Genomic DNA, 20016 nt, shown 5'->3' with positions numbered 1-20016 from the left:
GCATCCGGTATTTGCAACAAAGCCGTTAACTCCCTCCGCTAGTTATCACCTGCCGTTATCATCTTTCAGAGGCTTGCCTAGGCTCTTCTCCTAATTGGGGTGGGGGTGGGGTGGTTGTTTGCTGTTGTTGTTGCCCTCGGCGCTCTGCCTCCCTCGCTGCTCGCTCTCCCTCCGTCCCGGCAGCCGGCACAAACCTGCGGGCGCCTGGTTGCCCCCTCGGGCCAGAGACCGGCTGGAAGCGCCTGCTCCTTTCCCGGCCCTGGCTGGAGACCACCTGCCCCGGAGCCCCTCGCCGCCGTCGGCCCGGCGGTGCGGGGACGGGCCCTGCCCGGGGCCCGGGGCCGCCGTCCGTCCGCCCGCCCGCCCCGCCCCGCCCCGGGGAGGAGGAGCCGCGGCCGCGGCCGTGGCCGTTCCCCCTTCAACCGCCGCCGCTCTCTCGCGGCCCAGTCGCCGCCGGCCATGGGGGAGCGCCGGGGGCGAGCGGCCCTGCAGGAGGCGGCCGGGCCGGAGCGGGTAAGGCCGGGCCCGGGGCGGCGGGTGTCCCTCGGCGGGTGTCCCGGGCCGCGCAGCCGCTGCCGCCCGGCGCGGGGGGTGGGACCCGCCCGGCCGCCGGGGCGAGGTGCCGGGGGGGCGTGCGGGCGTCTCCGGGGGGCGGCCGCGCAGCCCTGCTCCGCTCCGCCGCTGTCGCGCCTCCGGCCTTGCAGGCGTCCGCCCGGCCGGGGCCCTGCCCGAGCCGCCGGCTCCAGCCGGGCGCCGCGGCCTCCCGTGCCGCCGGGCGGCTGCTGCTGCTGCTGCCGCCGCCGGGCCGGGCCGGGCCGCCCCCGGGGAGCGCGGGGCTGGCACGGAGGGGGCCCGGCCTCCCCGGCCGCGGAGGCTTCGCCCCCGGCCGCCCCGGGGGTCTGGTGACACGGCTCCGTGGCGGCGCGCTGGGGAGCCCTGAGAGGGCACGGGGCTGCCCTCGCGTCCTTGTCCCGCTCGGGCTGGGGAGGGTCGCGCCCTCCGGGCGCCGTGACCGCGGGGAGCACCGAAAACGTGCGTGTGGCGAACAAATACGGTCAGCCGGGATTCGGGCCCCGGTCCCGGCCAGGCCCCGGAGGCCCTGGGTGGCCTGGGGCAGGGCCTGGGCAGCGCAGGGCCCTGGGGGGGTCTGGGCTCGCAGCGCTGTGCCTGCCTGGGGCCGGGAAGGCAGAGCTGGTCCCCCCTGCCCGAGCTGCCCCGGAGGCGGGCCTGGGCGTTGTCGGGTGGTCCTGGCTTCCCAGCCCCTGTGGACCAGGGGAGCCTGTCCCCAAGAGGCGTCCGAGCTCCGTTCTGGGTTCTCCCCAGTACGACCCCGCGAAGCCAGGCTGAGGTGCGCGAGGGTGAAGGATCTTTACGGCAGAGGAACCCACGTGGTCCTCCCAAACCTTCACGTCTCGGTAGTAATCGAGTTTCCAAAAACTGGGGTGTGCGGTGTTAAATATAAGCCTAAAACCCCCTTAACGTCTCCCTCTGTGAACAGCGGCGCGCTGTACCTGCAGTGAAGAGGAGCTCGCTCTGGCCTGCCGGAGGCAAGCTGGAGTCCTGTGCATCCCCTCGGGCGTGCAGAACCAGCAGGCGTCGTGCTCCTCAGCTGCTGTGCGGTGGAAGCCATCTCTCCCGGCAGTGCCGGTGATCGTCCCAGCCTCATGGGAAGGGCTCATGGTCACATCCCATGTGCCACATCGCACCGCTGGCTCTGCCAGCACCTTCAGCTTTTTCCTTGGCTACAGCTGATATGGGGCGTGTAACTGAGATACGTGTGCATGCAGCCCAACAGCTATTGCTGTGGGGTGGCGATTGTACGTGTGTGTATATACATTAATTGTTTCCGAGTTTGCTGAATTTGAAATTAATGGAAAGAGCTTCAGTAACACTAGGCAGTTTTTGTTGTCCATTGGGTTTACTGTCATCACCAGAAGAGATTCTGTCTAGTAGTTGCAGAGTAACGGGGATATGAGGTATCGGAGTGTGTCTAGCAAAGGGCTAATGATTAAGAGCCTGGAGCATCTGTCATATGAAGAGAGGCCGCAAGTGCTGGGGCTGTTCAGCCTGGAGAAGAGAAGGCTCTGGGAGATCTCATCAGTGTGTGTAAATACCTGATGAAGGGAATGAAGGAGACGGAGCAAGGCTCTTCTCAGTGGTGCCCTGTGATGGGACCAGAGGCAAGGGGCATATGCTGAAACACAGGAGGTTCTATTTGCATGTAAGAAAACTCATTTACTGTGAAGGTGGTCAAATGCTGGCACAGGTCGCTCACAGAGGCTGTGTAGTCTCCGTCCTTGGAGATACTGAAACCTCAGCTGGATATGGTCCTGGGTAGTCTGCTCTGGCTGACCCTGCTAGAGCAGGGGTTGGGCTGTGCCCGCCAGCTTCGGCTCTTTTACGTGTTTGGGTCAAGTTGTCTGAACAGAAAGTAGCGCATTCACGTTATAAACTGGATGCTCTTCATTATTATGGTGAGTGTTAACTGTTTTATGCACCATCATAGCATTAAGGAAAAGATCCAGGGTGCAGGTGGAAAGCAGGAGGTGTATCAGCCTAGTGACTGTTACCTTTTCCAGCTCCCCGTACCTCTGCCAGTGCCCCCTGGGGCCAGGAAGGCAGGGCTGGAAACACATTGTGCTCCTTCAGCACAAGGTGGTGGCTGCTCTGAAGCCCCAGCAGCGATCAGAACATGCTGTGCATCCAAAATTGAATTAGAGAAGGATCTTCCGTGAATCTTCAGCTGAGTTATACCAAGACACGTACTCCGTTAACAGACAGCCTAGGTAATGAGTATTACTCTGATAAAACTTTGGCTAAGAGGAATGAAAACCAAAATGAAGAGAGACAGGACTGTCTCGTACCCAAGAGCTTCCTGCCTGCCAACTTGGAAATGGAGCCTGCCTATGAAACTCCTCTCCATCCCAGAAGAGGTTAGGGGAGGTGGGTTGAGGGGGAGGTTCCAGTATGGTGTAGTCTCTGTGGGCTGACCCTTCCTTTTTTAAAATTAAAAAAAAAAAAAAAAGCCACTTATTTTTTTAAAAACTTGTACCATTTTCCAGTTCTGCGTGGTGGTCTTTCTCAAGGTCATGCCATCACTGTGAGTCTTTGGCTCCTGGAAGCCATCCTTCTGCTTTCCTGCCATCAGGGGTCTCCACAGCGTACATGCTATTTCATGGGCTTTTTCTTCTCTCACCTGTCTCGCTGTGCACTAACAGTGTTTCTGGTAAGTTAACTCCTCTCTCTGTGGTTTGCAGCATGGCAGCTGTTAAAGGCCACTGGAAAAATGACAAGTGCACCTTGTCTCAGTGTTGGTCTCTGGTTTTCTAGCGATACTGGAACTTTGCTCCACTTCACCTCTGTACACCAGACATATTTTTCAAGTAACCTCCCTGGATTATGGGCCTTGCATGCTGGCTTTTGAATGGCTCAGGAACATCAAGACTGAGGTTAGTAACTGCTAGTCCACCTTGTTAGGCTAAAATCAATACTTGGGGATAGTTGCCAGGCAGTATAGAAGGGTTTTGCTCAGGAAAATGCTGGGCTAACAAGGAGGACTTTTGCAGTGTTTCTGTTATCAAGGATGATGGCTGGTGCAGAAGCAGATGGAGATGCTAGCTGCGTGGCAGGCCCTGAGAAGGTGTGTGCTAAGGCAGAGTGCAGTCCCCACTGGGCCCAGATTCTCCCCTGTGGCACTTCTAGTGGGTTACTGCAACCATCTCTGCATCCTGGGAAATACAAAAGGTCTTGCACTCTCGTGGCGTTCAGCAGTGACTCTGCAAGATGATGCTGGGAAGTTTTTCTCATGTAATTGAGTAATATTTAAAAGTGTAATAAAGTGGTAAAATTGTAACCCAGAATGTGTTTCCTGATGTGTTTTCTCTGGGAATCTGCAGTACGTTTGCCAGCTATGCAGTGTGTGTGTGTGTTTGGTTTTTGTTTGTTTTTTAAACGTGAGTAGAATTATTTGTTTGAGGTATTTTCCAAATTGAAGTAAAGGATTACTTTTTATTATGTGAGTGGTTACAAGCAGACTGGGTAGAGAAAGGACTTTGGCACTTCCTAGGAGGGTAGAAGCAACGGTATTCAAAACCTTTTGCTCCCCTTCTCTGCTGTATTATATATACTGCCTCGTATGCTGCCTGTGGTTAGTTATCCTCTACAGCAGTGTCAGTGGGATCTCAGAACCGACCCAGAAAGGCATTTTGCTGGCTAAACTTCTGATCGGTGTGAGTCGCCAGCCCTTCTGGAGAGGTCGCAGCGCGCTGTCCTGACAGCTCTTCACGGTGGTTGTCTTCAGTAGGCGCTTGGTGACATGCCTGGCAGGGATGCTGCCTGGCGCTGATCCCAGGAGCAGCTGTGCCCAGCTGGAGGCGAGGTGAAGGCCCTGCTCGTGGAGCGCCCCGTCCGTGCTGCTCTTCACCGGCCTGTCTCCTGAACGCCGGCCGTCCCCACCTCGGCTGGGCCGGTCGCTCTCCGAGGAAGAGCTGTGCACGGGCGTTCTCCGGGAGCCTGCGCAGGGGGAGCGAGGGGTGGGGATGGGTGACTCCAGGCAGGGATTTTCCCGCTGCCTGCTGTTGGAAAGAGAGGCACGTAGCGGCCTGCCTCCTGTGCGCTGCGGGATTGCACACGCAAACCTCCGCGCAGAGACTCGCTGTGGCGCAGGGCTCTTCCTCTACCAAATGGGATCAGTCGCTGTGATCTCATGGTATTTTTAAGCAAGTCCGTCCAGGCCCGAGTAGCTCGATGTAAAGCGAACGATTTGGAGGAAACCTGGGCGGCGAGCCTCGCGGAGCCGTGCTGGATGGGGCTGGCGGCAGCGTGCGGTGACCTTGCACGTATCTTCCCGTGCGCGGCACCGCGGCCGCTGATGTCTCGCGGGGCAGATTTCCTCGGCGTGCCGCAGAAAGGCTTTCTCTTTGGCACGCAGGCGTCGGGCGCTTCCTGGCGCCAGTGCACCTGGGAGGGGGTGGTTGGTGTGAGCGGTGCCGGCGAGTGCCAGGCAGACAGGCAGCGCTGCCGCCCCGGCAGCCGGAGCACGGATGGAGGGCGAGGGGGCAGGTACCCCGGGGATGGGTGTTGCGTCCACCCGAGCGGGGCAGGTGAGTGTCTGCGTGACATGGGCGGCTTTTGAACCGCACCTGCGGGCTACGGGGAACGGGAGGAACAAGTAACGGCAACCTTAACCAGAACTGTGCCTTATCTTCAGAGATCCTCTCTGAGTGCTGCTGAAAATGGCTTGGATCCTGACGAGGAGCCTCTTCTCAGAAAAAATCCCCGCCGGTTTGTCATCTTCCCCATCCAGTACCCAGACATATGGAAAATGTATAAACAGGCACAGGCCTCCTTTTGGACAGCAGAAGAGGTGAGCTCTGGGGCCAGTGGGTTGGTGCAAGGTGCTCAGACCGGGGTCCTGGCGCTTCCTCCCTAGCTCTGCTGCTGGCTTCTGTGTCGTGAGGGTTGGAGTTAATTGCATCAAAGGTGAGGTGCCTGCACCAGAGCAGGACTCCCTTCATGGACGGTGGAAAGCAAGCTGCTTCCGCAGGGCGATTCAGCGGAGCTGTTTTAGGTGTTTGGTTTAGGACGAGGTGGAATTGTATCCTGGGGTGCTTCTCTGGTTATAGAGGGGAGCCTAAGTCATATAGCTCTGATTTGTGGTCACGTAGCTCCTACCCTGCTGTGGTCTCTGTACCTACAACTAACTCCTTGCCTGTGTAAGATGTTTGGGGCAATTTCATGGGAATTCTGTTCTTTAATGTTAGGCACCTATTTTCTAGAAAGGGTGATAATCAGGGATACTTGCTAAAAATGCTTCTAATTGACTCCTGATTGCCCTGGTCAGATGCTTGCCATATGTTATAATGTAAGCTGTTAAGTTTTTCCCCTGAGGTTGCTGGTTAGCCAGGCCTGAGCAGTACTCAACTTTGCTATGTTTGCAGCAGTGGAGGCTTCCGAACACTGCACTGATCTGGAGAGATTACCTGCCAGCTGAGCTGGTTGTTCCAACTCAAAGCTTCTGCAGCCTTTGCTCGTTTGTGAGCAGCAATCTGCAGTTGCAGAGGAGTGAGCTGAAAGCACTGGTAGGCTCTAAATAGGCCAGAAAGCATCCTGGGATGATGAGGAGCAGCTGTCCATCGAAGCACTATTCTATTGCCTGTCTGGGAGGCTTGCTGCCCTGTTGCAGTAGAGGTTGATTTAAGCCGTTAAAGAAAAAGCATTAAAACTCCTGCCTGATCAGCATTGCCCTTTTACCATATTACTGATTCCTTCTTGCGCTGTCCTACCATCTGTCAGTGCATTTCAAAATGAACTGGGAAGTTAACTGTAAAATTGGTTTGCGTGTTTATATACACACACATATACACATATATAAGTTTTTAGGCCTCTTGTATTTTTCACATCTGGCCCTACTTAACTGCTGCTGGAGAAATCCCTCCAAACAAACAAACAAACAAAAAAGGCCTATGTGAAGGAAGTTGTGTTTTTCTGCCGTGGCTAGAGTTCAGTCTGGTAGACGAGAGCAGTTGTACAGCATTCACCCCGTGCCATTCTTTGGCAGGATGGAGGCTGAACACCTGCTAAAGGCAGAAGAGCAAACACCAAAACTCTGCCTTAGTCATTTGACTAGGCTGCTTCTGTTCTTACAAAATGCCAAACTCAAAAAGGCAATAATGTTTTTCTTTTTTCTTTTCATTAGGTTGATTTGTCAAAGGACCTTCCTCACTGGAACAAGCTGAAAGCAGATGAAAAACACTTTATCTCTCATGTTCTGGCATTTTTTGCAGCCAGTGATGGAATTGTAAATGAAAACCTGGTGAGAAAACTTTACAGAGGGCTTGAATACTTTTTTTATTGGCTTTTCATTTAGGTTTTCTCACATTAATGCATAAGTTTATTAAATGTGTACTTTTTTTTCTTCCCATCCTCTCACCTTTGCCAAGGGGAATAAGCAGCTTTTCTGCTGGGGCCAGTGTCTGTGTTAAATTGGGTCAGCTGTGGTCAGCAAGACTCCGAATCACATCACTCTTGGACACAGTTTTTAAGCTCAGCCCTCTGCCTGGCTGTGTTGATCTGCATTTCTCAATGAATTATTAGAAACCCATGCTTCTCCCCGTACTTCTGTTAGATGAGAAGTAGGGAGGGATTGTGCTGTGCCATGGTCTGTATTCTTAACTTTGGTAAAATCCATTTTGCTCTCACTGAACAGCATCCTAGAATCTTTTAGGGCTGCAGGTGGGTGCTGCTAAAAAGGTGGGGAAATCTTTCTGCTGAAATCAGTTCTGGGCTGCTCAGTGTCTTGCTACAGTGGTATCTGACTGCAAATGCCCAGTTTAGATCTCCAATTTCTATAAAGCGTAGAAGATGGCATAGTATATGTGCATATATTGCATGAACATGTCTTACGTCATACTGTTGATTTTTTTCAATGATGAACAAAAAGTCTGAGGCTTTGTTCAATACAAAGTGTTTACTATTGCAGTATTTTGCTGTTCTCCTGTGCACGCGTGCCCTCATGCTTCACTGCAGCTCTCTATCCAATATGCACAGCAGATGCATTTACTTCTAGCTAGCTTGCTTTATTTTCTTCGGCACCACACCTATCCTATTGACATATCTGTGAATAAAGTAGGGCTGAACTGCGCCCATCCTTTCTCTGTGGTAGAGATCTATTGTCTCTCCCATTAAGTTTGGAGTACTGTCACGCGGGACTGGTTTTACTGTATTCATTGCTGTGCTTTCTGGTTTTGGTAGGTGACACGTTTTAGTCAGGAGGTGCAGATCCCAGAAGCTCGTTGTTTCTATGGCTTTCAGATTCTTATTGAGAACGTTCACTCAGAGATGTACAGCTTGCTCATAGACACCTACATCAAAGATCCTGAGAAAAGGTAAACCTCTGGATGTGTTTAAACAGCAACATGGGTTCTTTGGAGAGCCCCATTACCTTTGTTGTCTGGAGAACTTCCTAGTCCAAATGGTAATACATTTGAAAAGCACTTTCCCTCAGAGACTCCACCATAGTGATGGTCAGGCAGAGCTTGGTTTCCCGCAGTGACATCCTGTGTGGTGACTGTGGGAGGACTGCAAGGTTTCCTTTCAGGTGTTTAGCCTGGGAACAGAGCCCATGCTCGTGGGAACTGTCCAGTTCCTTTTGTGGAGTTGGGCAAGAGGAGGTTTAGCTCAGTGGGTAGGAAGTGGCTGCCATCTGGCTTGAAGTCTGAGAGGCAGTGTGGTCTGGTGGGTGAGCATTCCTGGGATGGGACGTTTGAGTTCACTTCCCATCTCTGCAGCTCACCTCCTCTGAGACTTGGGTTTGTTGCTTTCTGCATATCTGCCACCCTGTGCTCTTTTTAACAGAGATCATCCCCCCCTTGGCGTGGGAACGCTCTCTTGCTTGGGTTAGTTCAGAGCCTAGCGTAATGGGTTCTGGTGGAGGCAGTAGTGACAATCAGGGCAGACTTACATAAATCACTTCTTACTATTTTGATGTTTTCTCTTTGTTTTCTTCTGTAGGGATTTCTTGTTTAATGCTATTGAAACAATGCCTTGTGTCAAGAAGAAAGCAGATTGGGCTCTGAAGTGGATTGAAGACAGAGAATCCACTTTTGGTGTGTAGCTTCTTAAAAACTTGTTTCTGTTGCGCATGTCACAAACTAATCCTCTGGGAGCAAGCTGCATCCCTGGAACGTGAAATGAAATTCTCCACAAATGATGTATTGGCTTGTTGGTGTCTGGTTTAACTAAAGAACTAGAAGTAACTTCTGCTGAGCATATATGTCTTTATCTTCAGCTAAAGCAATATAGTAATGGCAGTGCCCACTAGAATCATGTTGTGAAAAATGCTTCTGGGTTTCTCTGCCTTTTTTTGTCTTTATACCGAACAACCCTAGTTTTTTCAGTTTTCGCTTGTAGACCTTGTTTTCTAGGAGTTCTGATTATTTCTTCCAGTTGGCTCCTATTTTTTACTCCAGTGTTCAGAACTGGGCAGCTGAAGTCTTGCACGTCCAGGCTTTTTCTGTGTTCATGTTCATATAGACAAATTTGTGTGTGATGTTAGCCTTTGTTTTGTAACAGCATGACTGAGCCTGAGCAAAAAAGATTCAAGAATCATCTGTCTCTGGTGTTTCTGGTTTGCTGTTGAGACCAGGTTTCTAGTTTTTGTATCTCATTTGGGAGCTGGGACACTGGCTCAGTTTCCATCAGCATGGTGCAGGGCATCCTTTCTAGTGTTCTGCATTCACCTTACAGTGTTGACTGTGAAGGATGTGTTGTAGCTGAAATGAATAATGGTCAGACTCTGGAGAATTTTCTAAACCAAACATTCTCTATACTTAGAGAAAGTGTAGGAGATGGAGAGGTTCAGCCAGATGAACAAAGTAAATCTGAATATCACTCTTTTGCAGCATCTGTTGTTCACAGCTCTTGTTTGAGTGGGGTTCTTTTTGTAGCTGTAGATTGTCCCATCCTGGAGCGTCCTGCTGCCTCCCCAATCTGGCTTTGCTTGCTGTGTGTGGAGTCCCTTCTTCATCTCCGTCATTCGGTTCCCAGCAGCTTGGGGTGTGCCAGGAATCAGAAGGTTTCTGAACTCAAAAAGCAAGGTTCCCCCCAGCCCTTGCTCCCAAACTTCATGCATCCTATCCAAAGTTTTGTAAAGTACATTTCTAGTCTTCTGTTTTCTCATCTTATTGAGCTAACTTCCCAAGTTTAAAACATTTGGGGGCCCCGGATCTTACAGTTATGGATTATGAGATACGGTATATGAAAGTGGCTGGCTGGCTTGCTTGCTTGGTGTTTCCTTCCAGTTTGGGGACCTGGCCTGCAACCGGGTCTCTGCAGCTTTGGTTGATTTCTGATGCTGAGGGTTCAATTGCTGTATCTGTTCTGTGGACTCTAAGCCTCCCAGCATGCGCTCACGTTATGTGGTGCTGCTGATGGGCAATTTTTGTTTCAGCATAACTCACTTGTATGATAGCTAGTCAGGTGGAATGTAGTAAAAACCATATCAATAGTCAGTCTTGTGCTTCATTAAACCTATATTGTGTGAGCAGCATTTCTCCACTCCTCTCTAGAAGTAACCTAGGAGATTTTTAGTGTTGCTGGATAAATTCTTTCTGTAGTAACTTCTGTGATATTTTTAAGTTCATGTCGCTCTTCATGTTTTCCTAACTTGAATTTCTTCAGATCAGCCAGCAGATGGCATTTGCATCTCGTAGAGGAAGTGGGACATCTGGCTATTTTGGGTTTATTTTATTTTTCAACAAAAGTCTGTGCAGTTCTCACTGGGAAAAGGCATCAGCACTTAATGCAGAAGCTCTTCATGTTAGAATATACCCAAGGATCTTGTGAAGTTGTTTAAAACAGAGTACATGGAATGATGTGTCATCACCAAGCAGTCATATGGTCTTGTAGTCTGAAAAGACATTCCAATAGAGAACAGGGAGAACTGAGATCAACAATGCTGTGCTTTCCTTGGACGAAAGGTGGCTTAACAGGTGGGATAACATAAATTGTTATTTGCGTCTTGATGAGTTACATTCTGTGTTCTTCCACTCTTCTAAGAATATGGTGTTATGTGGATTCTCAACAAGCAGAAATTGAGGTGTAGGATTTTTTGTTTAGTTTATAGGAGATTGGCACTTCTCTCAGTTTTGTCTATTAGTTAAACAGCCATTTTCCTGCCTTTTAGGAGAGAGATAAAGGAGTACTAATGCTTGGCCACTTTGGGCAATTAATTATGTTCTTTCCCTTTTGACTTGTGGCAGTTTCAGTGGGTGCCCTGGTTCTTCTGTTCTGCTGGGGTTGCCTGTGGTTAAGTGCTGTTGTGGGTGTAGACCCTGTATGCCTCAGGATCTGCTGAAAGATGTGGTCAGATACAGCACCTGGTGCTGCAAAGGGGATTGCTCCTCTCCAGCATTGGTCTGTCTGATGCAAACGGTGCATCTTGCTGACGAGCAATACACTGTTTTGTGTCTAACTGAAAATGTGTTACGTTAAACAGGTGAAAGAGTGGTTGCTTTTGCTGCAGTTGAAGGCATCTTCTTTTCGGGTTCCTTTGCTGCTATATTTTGGCTGAAGAAGAGGGGCCTGATGCCTGGACTGACTTTCTCCAATGAACTTATTAGCAGAGATGAGGTAATGTGTCATGTCCTACATACTGTCTGGGAAGGAAAGCGAGTTTCCAGGGGAAGGGCAGAATTATATTCATAAAGGTCCCATAGTCTCGCCAGAGCAGCCCACCTCTGGTGGCAGGGAGGGTTGGAGGGAAGGTGAAGAGAGCAGAAAGCAGTGTTTGAGTAGGAACCAGTGAAGAAGAGAATCCAGCAGTGAGCAGGGGATGCATTTCTGGGTACGACGGAGCCTTTTTAATGTTGGCAGTGCTGGAGGCCAAGGAGGTGGTAGAAGTCTGAGCAGGTTCTCTGCTAGCCAGTGTTAGCAGCGGGGTTTTCCAGGGAAGGTCCACTGTCCTGGTAGGTAGCTGCAGGTTATGCCAGGTAACTGCAGGCCACGCTCCCTAGAGCTTCTCCCACAGTAAGCCTTCTGTGTCTGCTTTGACATCACCTCCTAGGCAGCACAGAGGAGAGACTTCCTTCCCCCAGAGAAGTGCCCGACCCTGTTTCTGCAGCCTGATGGAGGAGCTGTAACTGCTGACTTGTAGGAAGATTGGAGTCCTGCAAAGGAGCAGGCTATTCCCAGAATATTTGTAAAAAGGGGAAGAAAAGACTTCTGGCTATAAGTTACTAATGAACTTAAAGCCTAGGTGCTGCTATGTCCCTGGGCAGAAATACCTGTTTTTAAAGGGAGTAAACATAAATATTAGCAATACCCCAATGCATAGTATGATCAAAAAGGTGGACCTTTTGGATTAAAGGGGATGTTTGTTTTCCTGTGCCATGAAGCGAAGCAAAGGCCTGGCTGCCCAAGGGCTGGTGTGGAATTGCATGGTCCCCCACTGCAGTGGGGGCTGGCCTGGGCAAGGACCTCTAGTTAGGATGTGACTCTCAGCCTTGCTCTGCCTTAACTGCTTCAGTCAGGTTCAGGTGGCCTCCTTGTACCGCTCCCCATCTGCCCCTAGTTGTGGGTCCCAGACCTTGCAGATGGCCTTCTGCATCTGTCGCGTGGCCAGCTGTGGCAGGTTGGTGCAGAAACAGCAGATATTGTTCCTCTCCGTGTTCTTGTGCTCCTGCACAGCAATAGAATCTCCTGGGAGGGCGCAGCTACAGGTCTGCATTAGAGGGGAGCGCTTCTTCGCTTAAGATGTGATGTGTCTGAGGGTCTGCATGTCAGCACACCAAATGCAGCAGGCCACGTGCTGACAAGTGCCCTTTCTTTTCGCTGCTTCCTGCACCGTTGCCTGCCAGTTGGCAGCAGTTGCTTATGGTTGGGGCCTGTCTTTAAGGCACTGCACAACTTATGGTGCTGTCAGCACTGAAAAAGCAGAAAGACCAGTTTTGTATGCAGTGTAAACATGCTAGTGGTTTGAACTTACCAGAGCTGGTCTAAGAGAATATAGAGCTTTATCATAATGGAAGTAATTTCCATGGATTAGATAAACTGATTTGAAAGGAGGCATCTTACAAGAGGCCTTTAATTTAAAAGACACTTTTGAAGAAAGTGATATGATCAGTAAGCAAAACCAAACACTTCAGCTTTGACCTTCCTTGTGTCTTCTGCTTCTGTGAGTCATCATGAACTGATCCATTTGAGTGAGGAAGTATTTGTTAGAAGGATCACTTGCAGGTGAATGAGATATAAGTTCCTCTATACAGCAGTGTAACTATACTTCTCTGCAGAGTTGAGCACCAAAAGGCTGAATTTTTCTTGAGTTCCGCTGGCGTAGTTCCAACTGCAGAGCTGTTACGAAAGGGTAAGGCTTGGTGCACACAGCACCTGCATCGAAAACCAGGAAATGCTGTTACAAAAGCAGTGGCAGTAAAAAGAATCCACAACGGAAAACTACATGAACTGTTTTTCTGATGTACCTGAACAGATAAATGGTTAATGCTCAATATGTTTTTTGAGCTGCAGGCTCTGTTCCCAGGCTGTTCTTTGAGCTGGTGCATCTCTGATTCTTAAAGGTGCAAAGCTGCTGGGAGCACCAGTCAGCGGAGCACACCAGTTCAGGTGAGAAGCCAAGCATGTCCTGCATCCTGCTGGTGATGTTGCCCTGGACAAGACCACGGGAAGCCCTGCAGCAGGCAGCTAACGCTGTCCCTACAGGGGGAGTATTTCCCAAGTTACGTTGTTTCAGGGCTGTTTCGTGACCTGAAGCATGAGGGTTTTGTAGCCTTTCTGAAAAAGGTTTTGCTTCTTGGTTTTGTCTTGACCCTTGTTAACAATAGCACTGTATTGTCTCATAGCCCATAGTCTGCCAAATTCTTTTGACTGGTTTTCACTCTGGATGTGCCCTCATGGTGTTCATAGGCTGTAATCACCACCTTGCTGTCGAGAGGAGAGATGGTAGCACGGTGCTCCTTTAGTCTAGCAGCAGTGGGTATGGCTGAAGCCAGAGGCTCGAGCTGTAGCCAGGCAAGTTCAGATAGAAACCGAGGCACCTGTTGGAGCAGCTGTCTGGTACCTGCCTCAGACTGCGAGCGATTGCTCGTCTCCTGATGTTGTCTTACGCTGACTGGAGGCTTTTCTGGAAATCTTGGGAATTAACACAATTTACTGGGCTCTGTGGAGGATAGCTGGGTGAAATGTGAAGGTGGGTTGAGTTGGGCACAGTAGCCTTAAGTGTTACCAACCTATGAATGTTGTGTTAGCAAATTCCTCACAGTAACTGTATGTTGTGTAGAGAGATGACTTGTTAGTCTTGGATTTGGTGACTCTAATCTGAATCTTCCTTTCTGAAAATGCTGTGAGGAGAAGCAAGGGAGGAAATGCTACTAATAGAACTTAAAACAAGTATTTCTTTACAGGTATCTCGAAGTGGAGAGCAGGTAAACAGTCTATGTTAGCTGGCAGGTAGTTTTGCAGGTCTTGATGTAGGAGTCTTTCTGCAAAAGCATCTCTGACCAGAGACAGGGACCCAGCAGGGCTCTGTGTAGGATCCCTCACAGTAAAGCAGCTCTCAAAAATATTTTCCTGAGAAACTTGTATGCTGAGTGTTATTTTGGCATAGGTGGCACGTGTTGGATTTCAGATTCAGGGTTGTAAACTAAAAGTGCCTGCTACACGTGGTAACATTAAGACTTGTCAAAGAAGCAGGAGGCTAGGAAGCTTCAACCTGAATGAGGCTGCCTCAAAGTAAGAGAAAACTATGTGGAGGAGGGAAAAATGACTTTTTTGTTTTTCATTGTTCTCTGTTATTTCAGGGTCTACACTGTGATTTTGCTTGTCTAATGTTCCATTATTTAGTGAACAGACCGTCAGAGGAGCGGGTCCGTGAGATCATCGTTAATGCTGTTGAAATTGAGCAGGTAAGCCTGGCCGTGACGGCATTATGGACAGCACAGGACCAGTCTTATGTGCCAAAGTAAACAAATTAACTTCTAACTTTTGGGATTCCATATTTGATACTTGGTTCAGACCTGGATCCCTGATGCATTATACCATCCTTTCTCTCTTTCTTAATGGTGACAATTAGAGTCAGAGACTTTCTGATTTGGTTGTCAAGGAGCTGGGAGAAGTTGAAGCTGGCAGCTGGTTTCCTTTTTAACAACAGAAAGGAAGAAAGACTGTCTTAGTATAGAAGAGAATAGTTCCAGTTGGAAGGGACCTGGTCATCATCTGGTCCAACTGCAACTCCTTTCTTAGAGGAGAGTTTGTTTACCACTGTCCTTTCAGGATCTTTGTCTCTCCCTACTGTATACACATCCCTGCTTGTCCTCAGAAGACAGGGTCTGTTCTGGCCGTGGGTACCATGCTGGGCTCTGACTTTTTCTGAGGTTGCTGTCACATTCTTTCACATGAAGTGCTACCCATCTGTAACTACAAGTTTCTGCACTGCTGAGTGTTTGGCAGGATTGTAGTTTACTCTTTCTTTTCTGTTGTCATCTAACTACTGTGATGATGATGAATGCCCCAGCTTTGCCTCGCAACACTGACAGGTATTGCATTGGTGCCTAAACATATATGTGGCTGGGTTCAGCACTCATATATATCACTGTCCTGTCTGATCTGTCATTCTATAATGGCTGGAAGCCAAAGAAAACTGGAGATTTCTGGATCTATTCCTGCTCCCACTAGTATGATCTGTAGGTTTTACTGAACGTGGAGCTCAAGCTTATGCTGAAGTTTGGGATCTTATGGGGGGGGGTGGAGAAAGGCAGATGAGAGGGGCAGTAATAAAAATTCTTGTGCCTTTTCCAGAAAAATATGCTAAAAATAAAGGAAGATACAAACAACTACTGAAAACAGAAGATACTTGTTGAGTTTAGTGACACAAGTTATTTATTCAGATGACTGGCTGTGGAGCCTGGAAGTATCACAAATTGTGTTACTGTGAAACACAGGTGTCTTTCCTTTTCTCTTCTTAAATTTCATTTCTCTAAATGTTGTCTGTATATGTTGTCTGTATTTTAACTTACAGGAGTTTCTAACAGAGGCATTACCTGTAGGTCTGATTGGAATGAATTGCACTTTGATGAAACAATATATAGAATTTGTCGCAGACCGGTTACTAATGGAGCTTGGGTTCTCAAAGGTAAGAGATGCAATTGCCCAGAATGCTGGCCTGCCAGGACAGCCCAGGAAAGCTGTCAGCACAAAGCACTCTCTTAATGTGCCTGGGAGCAGGTCATATTTAGCGCTTGCACTTTCTGTGAGTGACAGCCGAAACCACAGCATTAATATATGTGCTTCAATGTTTAAAAGAGCAAGAACAATTTAGGCCATTGTTTCCCTTCAGCTGCTCTGCAGGTTTGTAATGGGAAATTTATGCTGTACTCAAGTGCTGCAGTCCTTGAAGGATAATAAGCACCTTGCGCGACTGAACTTCACCATGAACCGAACTCCTGGAGAGTGACAGTACTGAACTTGCTTAGACAGGTGTCCATAGATTCTACAGCATATTACAGCAAGGCTTGATCTAGTTTGAAAGGGTTTGACTGTTTTGTTTGTTGGGGTTTTTTAAAGCATTGTTACCCTATCAGAATCACCAGTGTAGTATCCCTTCCCCAGGTCTTTCATGCAGAAAATCCTTTTGATTTCATGGAGAATATTTCTCTGGAAGGAAAAACAAATTTCTTTGAGAAGCGAGTTTCAGAATATCAACGTTTTGCTGTTATGGCAGAAACAATGGACAACGTCTTCACTCTGGATGCAGATTTTTGATAACTTGGCAAATGAACGGTGACTGTTTCCCTCTCCCCATCTCACTTTCTGCTGTGAAGTTGTCTTCACTTCCTCTCCTGGAATTGGAGTCTACTGGGATTTTTTTCCTGGGTTTTCATGTTGTTTGTCTGAGGAGTAAATATATTTCTGTCTGTGTCATTTAAAAAAAACAAAAGGGGGGGTCCTTTTTAAAAAATTTATATGACTTTTTAAAAGGATGGCCTTTTTAAGATTCCCTTGACTCATCTGCTGTGATTGCTGTCTTTAAAAATAACCTGGATACTACTGCTTTTTTAAGACTTCGGTAGTGTTTTAAGAAAGCAAACTGCGTATTTACCTCATGTTATGGTATTTTAATCTGAAAACCAGATGAGGTATCACTCTATGTATATATGTTGCTAAAAATTATTTTCATGGTTTCTATTTTCATGTTTATAGATTTGGTCTAGAGTAAAAGCTCTTCCCTTTTGTCCTGCTGCAGATAGAGTAACAAGTGAATGTGGGAAGACATTAATAAGGTATGAACTATAAAATCTTATTAAACCCAGGGATACAGTTTGATCTCCCCATTAACCTGGGTTCTGTCTGAAAACGTTTCTACTCTGGTTGCAAACCTGATGGCTGCTGGTAGGAGTTTAAATCAAATACATATGATTTTTGTCTTACAGCTGTTACTGAGCAGGTCAGTGGACTTTGAAAGGTCCGTGAAAAGGCAAGCCTTTTAACAGTGGAGGAGAAATAAATCCTGTAGTTCTTTGGCTTGTGCTGCCTGTTTTTCCCTGCTTCTCTGAACAAGTGCCTTATTAAGTAGTCTGTAGTTGTGCCGAGTTGCAATCAGCATCTGACACTGGAACAGCCAGCTCTGGGTGTTGTCTGTCTTCCCTCTGTTGTGCTGGGTATTTTGATATTCTCCCGTTCTCAGTTTCACTCTTGAGTTGGTGGGGTGAGAAGGCATATCATTCCAAGGGATTATCCCTTGAAGTGCTACAAACATACTACTGGGGCTGTAAGGAAGCCCAATACCAATAATGTATGAAGGTACTTCAAGTTGCATGTTTAATGTAAACCATTGAAACCATTGTCACAGAAGAGCTTCTGGAGGAAGGTGTTAAACCTTTCAAAAACAAATCTTGAAGTAGTATGGATTAGCAGCATCTTACAAAGGACTGCTATTTGTTTTTTGGTGTGTTCCAGTGTGTGCCTGAAAACTTTTTTTAATTTCTTGGCGTCACATGCAGAGAACAGAGCAATTGAAGAATGGCTAACATACTGCAGTGGTACTTGAGATGGAAGGGATACTTACTATTCAGTTGTAGGTGGATTATTTGCAAATAGATATGGTCATTTTTTTTCAAAGGTGAAGTGACTGTACATGAGCTAGACAAAGGGTTCTACTTTATTAAACCCAAACATTTTTTCATAATGTTCAGCAATTTGTATAACAGCTTTTATAAGTCTGTCTTATTGTTGCAAACATCTTGTGCTGCTTTTGATATGCCTGGCATGAGATGAGCTGACAGTCCAGGGTTATCAGTGATGGGGTGACATAAGTGTTATTTCCCTGCCAGCCCAGATCATCCATAGCCCTCAGTACCTGAGTACCATGAAATAGGTCCATTGCCTTAGCATAGTTCCTAGTGAACAATTGTCCCTGGTGTAAAAATAAGCAGCAAAACTATTTTTGTTTGGTCTCAGTAAAAGATCATGAGTATGTAATGAACTTGGAAACAGGTCAGCTTCTTTTCCTAGAGAAGAGCCTGCATCATTTGACATAAGGTACTTGAGGAGGGCAGAGGGGGACCTGGAGAATACAGAGAAAAGCTGGAACTGGTGTCCTTCACTAACATCCTGCAACTGCAAGAGAAATATGGACTCAGAGAGAAAATCCAGCACCTTTTGGAAATACTGTGTTAATGGGGGAGAAAGATAAAATGTTGTAAGTGGGTCTGTTGTTGGAAGAATGGAACCTATTTTTGTGTCACTAAAAGCACTTAGAAGTATTTGTTTTGAGTGTTGTGAATTAAGATGAGTATACAGAATATGAGAGTATACAGAATATTCAAATATGAAACTGCTATGTGCTCAGGTTCTGTAAATGCCTACGAGATACCAAAGTCTGGTACAACAGCTCCCACTCCATTTGTGTGTAAAATATGTGCATAGTTTCAATAAAACTTGAACATGGAGACAAGCATGTCTTTGTTTGCTACTTACATGCTTTCTTGTGAAATCCAAAATGATAAAATTGGGCCATGCCAGAGTAAGTCGGTGTTCACAGCTTTTGGGTTGTGGGAGAAAATTAAAAGTGCTTCATATGCTGTCTTGTGCTTTGTGAGCTCTCAACTTGTTGTTTCTTCTTCCTGGGAATGGGGTTTGCAGTCTAGGGAGCAAACAATTTATTATTTTTTTTTCTGGAATTTTCTGGCTCAAAGAGAAATCTCTTGGGAGTCCCTTAGATTCAAAGAAGAAACACTCCAGAAATGTAATTTGGGTGGGTGGTAGCTGATATCTGATCTACCAAGGGCATCGTGCCCTCGGGTCAGGCACCGTGACTGTGCCGGGGCACAGCAGCGTGGGGTTCAGCCCCCTGAGCTGGGTCCAGCCAGGCCAGCCTGCAGCCAAGCACCGGGCAGCTGGGTCTGAGCCGGCAGAGGTTCACACCTGATGGCATCTGCGCCCTCAGGGGTGTCGAGTCAAAAGTCTTGTCCCTGCTGCCCCTTGATGCCTCCTTGAGACAGGCACGAAGGGCACAAGGTCCCTTCCTCTCCCACCAGCCCTGGGTCTTGGGCAGAAACCGCGTGCCTCCGAGGGCTCTGGTGGGCAAGCTGGGTCTGGCTCTGCGCCGTATCTCGCGCTGTGGCCATCACACTGATGGGGTGGGGGGTGGGAGAGAAGTTGTGATGCATCCCTTCTATATTATAGTCTGTGTGCTCTGGGTTGGAGTCCAAGGCTGGTGCGTGACTCCCGTTATAGCCAGCGGGACCAGAGAAGGTGCTTCTGGAGGGGTTCGTCTCGTGGTGAAGGACATGTCTGCAATGGTCAGGTGAACAGAAACCTGTCTCGGGGGGCTGCAAGGGGAGCTGAGGCTCACGCGTAGAATCCCACGTTTTAATATCCAAACCGGCCTCTGTAGCTCCCGCTGTCCTCGTTCAAGCAGACACGAGGGTCCTAGCAAAACCCATGACTTGATCAGCAATAGGCACAAGCGGACAGCGTGCTCCCTCTGGTCATGAAACCACTGCGGAGTGCAGTAGGTCAGTGACTATTCCCAGCTGTTGCTGGGGAAGAAAAGAATGTGGGTGAAGACAGGGCAATTAGCAAGCTCGCTCTTAGTGTTTTTTGTCAGCCCGGAGGCCGTGTTGCTGGACTGCTAAGATTTTTGCAGAGGACGAGGATGCCGTGTGCCGTGTGCGTGGCACACCCGGAGCTGCGGCCAGCCCCTGGCCGACTGACACTGCGCTAGTCCAATTCTGCCAATTCTGTTTCTCATCCTTGCCTTTGAATGTTGTTAAACCGCAAGTCTGGCCCCCCTGCCAGTCACTCCCCAGCCTGCCAGAAGAGTGCCTTCCTTCTAGCCCTTCCAAGGGGCTGATGCGGGCTGGTTTTCCTCCTGGTGGAGCCCTTGAATCAGCAAATATTAATGTTTCTGTTGCTATATTCTCTAGAGCTCCTTCTGGGAGAGAAACAGTCACCGGACGTGCTGATGTGTTAATACTGCGTGTAGCCGCTTATGTGTTTGCCGGG

The 20016-nt window shown here is 48.5% G+C and overlaps 1 protein-coding gene and 1 long non-coding RNA gene across 3 annotated transcripts; both read left to right on the top strand.

Annotated features, from left to right (window-relative positions):
• Positions 1-381: 381 nt before the first annotated feature.
• On the top strand, positions 382-18466 carry RRM2B (ribonucleotide reductase regulatory TP53 inducible subunit M2B). The gene is made up of 9 exons (XM_075023737.1): positions 382-513; positions 5210-5365; positions 6698-6814; positions 7753-7886; positions 8512-8606; positions 10997-11130; positions 14313-14417; positions 15530-15643; positions 16120-18466. The coding sequence occupies exons 1-9, from the start codon at positions 460-462 to the stop codon at positions 16270-16272; spliced, it is 1062 nt and encodes a 353-aa protein (XP_074879838.1). The 5' UTR covers positions 382-459; the 3' UTR covers positions 16273-18466.
• On the top strand, positions 2847-4463 carry LOC142029227 (uncharacterized). Of its 2 annotated transcripts, none has more exons than XR_012649875.1 (4): positions 2847-2933; positions 3063-3226; positions 3331-3449; positions 3567-4463. It is a non-coding gene; the product is annotated as an uncharacterized LOC142029227 (long non-coding RNA). The 2 variants fall into 2 exon arrangements; XR_012649874.1 differs by having other exon boundaries at positions 2851-2943.
• Positions 18467-20016: the final 1550 nt, after the last annotated feature.

Source organism: Buteo buteo, chromosome 3 (genome assembly GCF_964188355.1).
Source record: "Buteo buteo chromosome 3, bButBut1.hap1.1, whole genome shotgun sequence".
Classification (NCBI taxonomy): Eukaryota; Metazoa; Chordata; class Aves; order Accipitriformes; family Accipitridae; genus Buteo; species Buteo buteo.
Note: the sequence above shows the minus strand (reverse complement) of the source record. Positions and strands in the feature narration are given on the sequence as shown.

Coding starts and splice junctions, on each gene's coding strand:
- RRM2B (XM_075023737.1), top strand. CDS start 460: ATGGGGGAGCGCCGGGGGCGAGCGGCCCTGCAGGAGGCGGCCGGGCCG. Junction 514..5,209: donor AGGCGGCCGGGCCGGAGCGG/GTAAGGCCGGGC, acceptor CCTTATCTTCAG/AGATCCTCTCTGAGTGCTGC. Junction 6,815..7,752: donor GAATTGTAAATGAAAACCTG/GTGAGAAAACTT, acceptor TGGTTTTGGTAG/GTGACACGTTTTAGTCAGGA.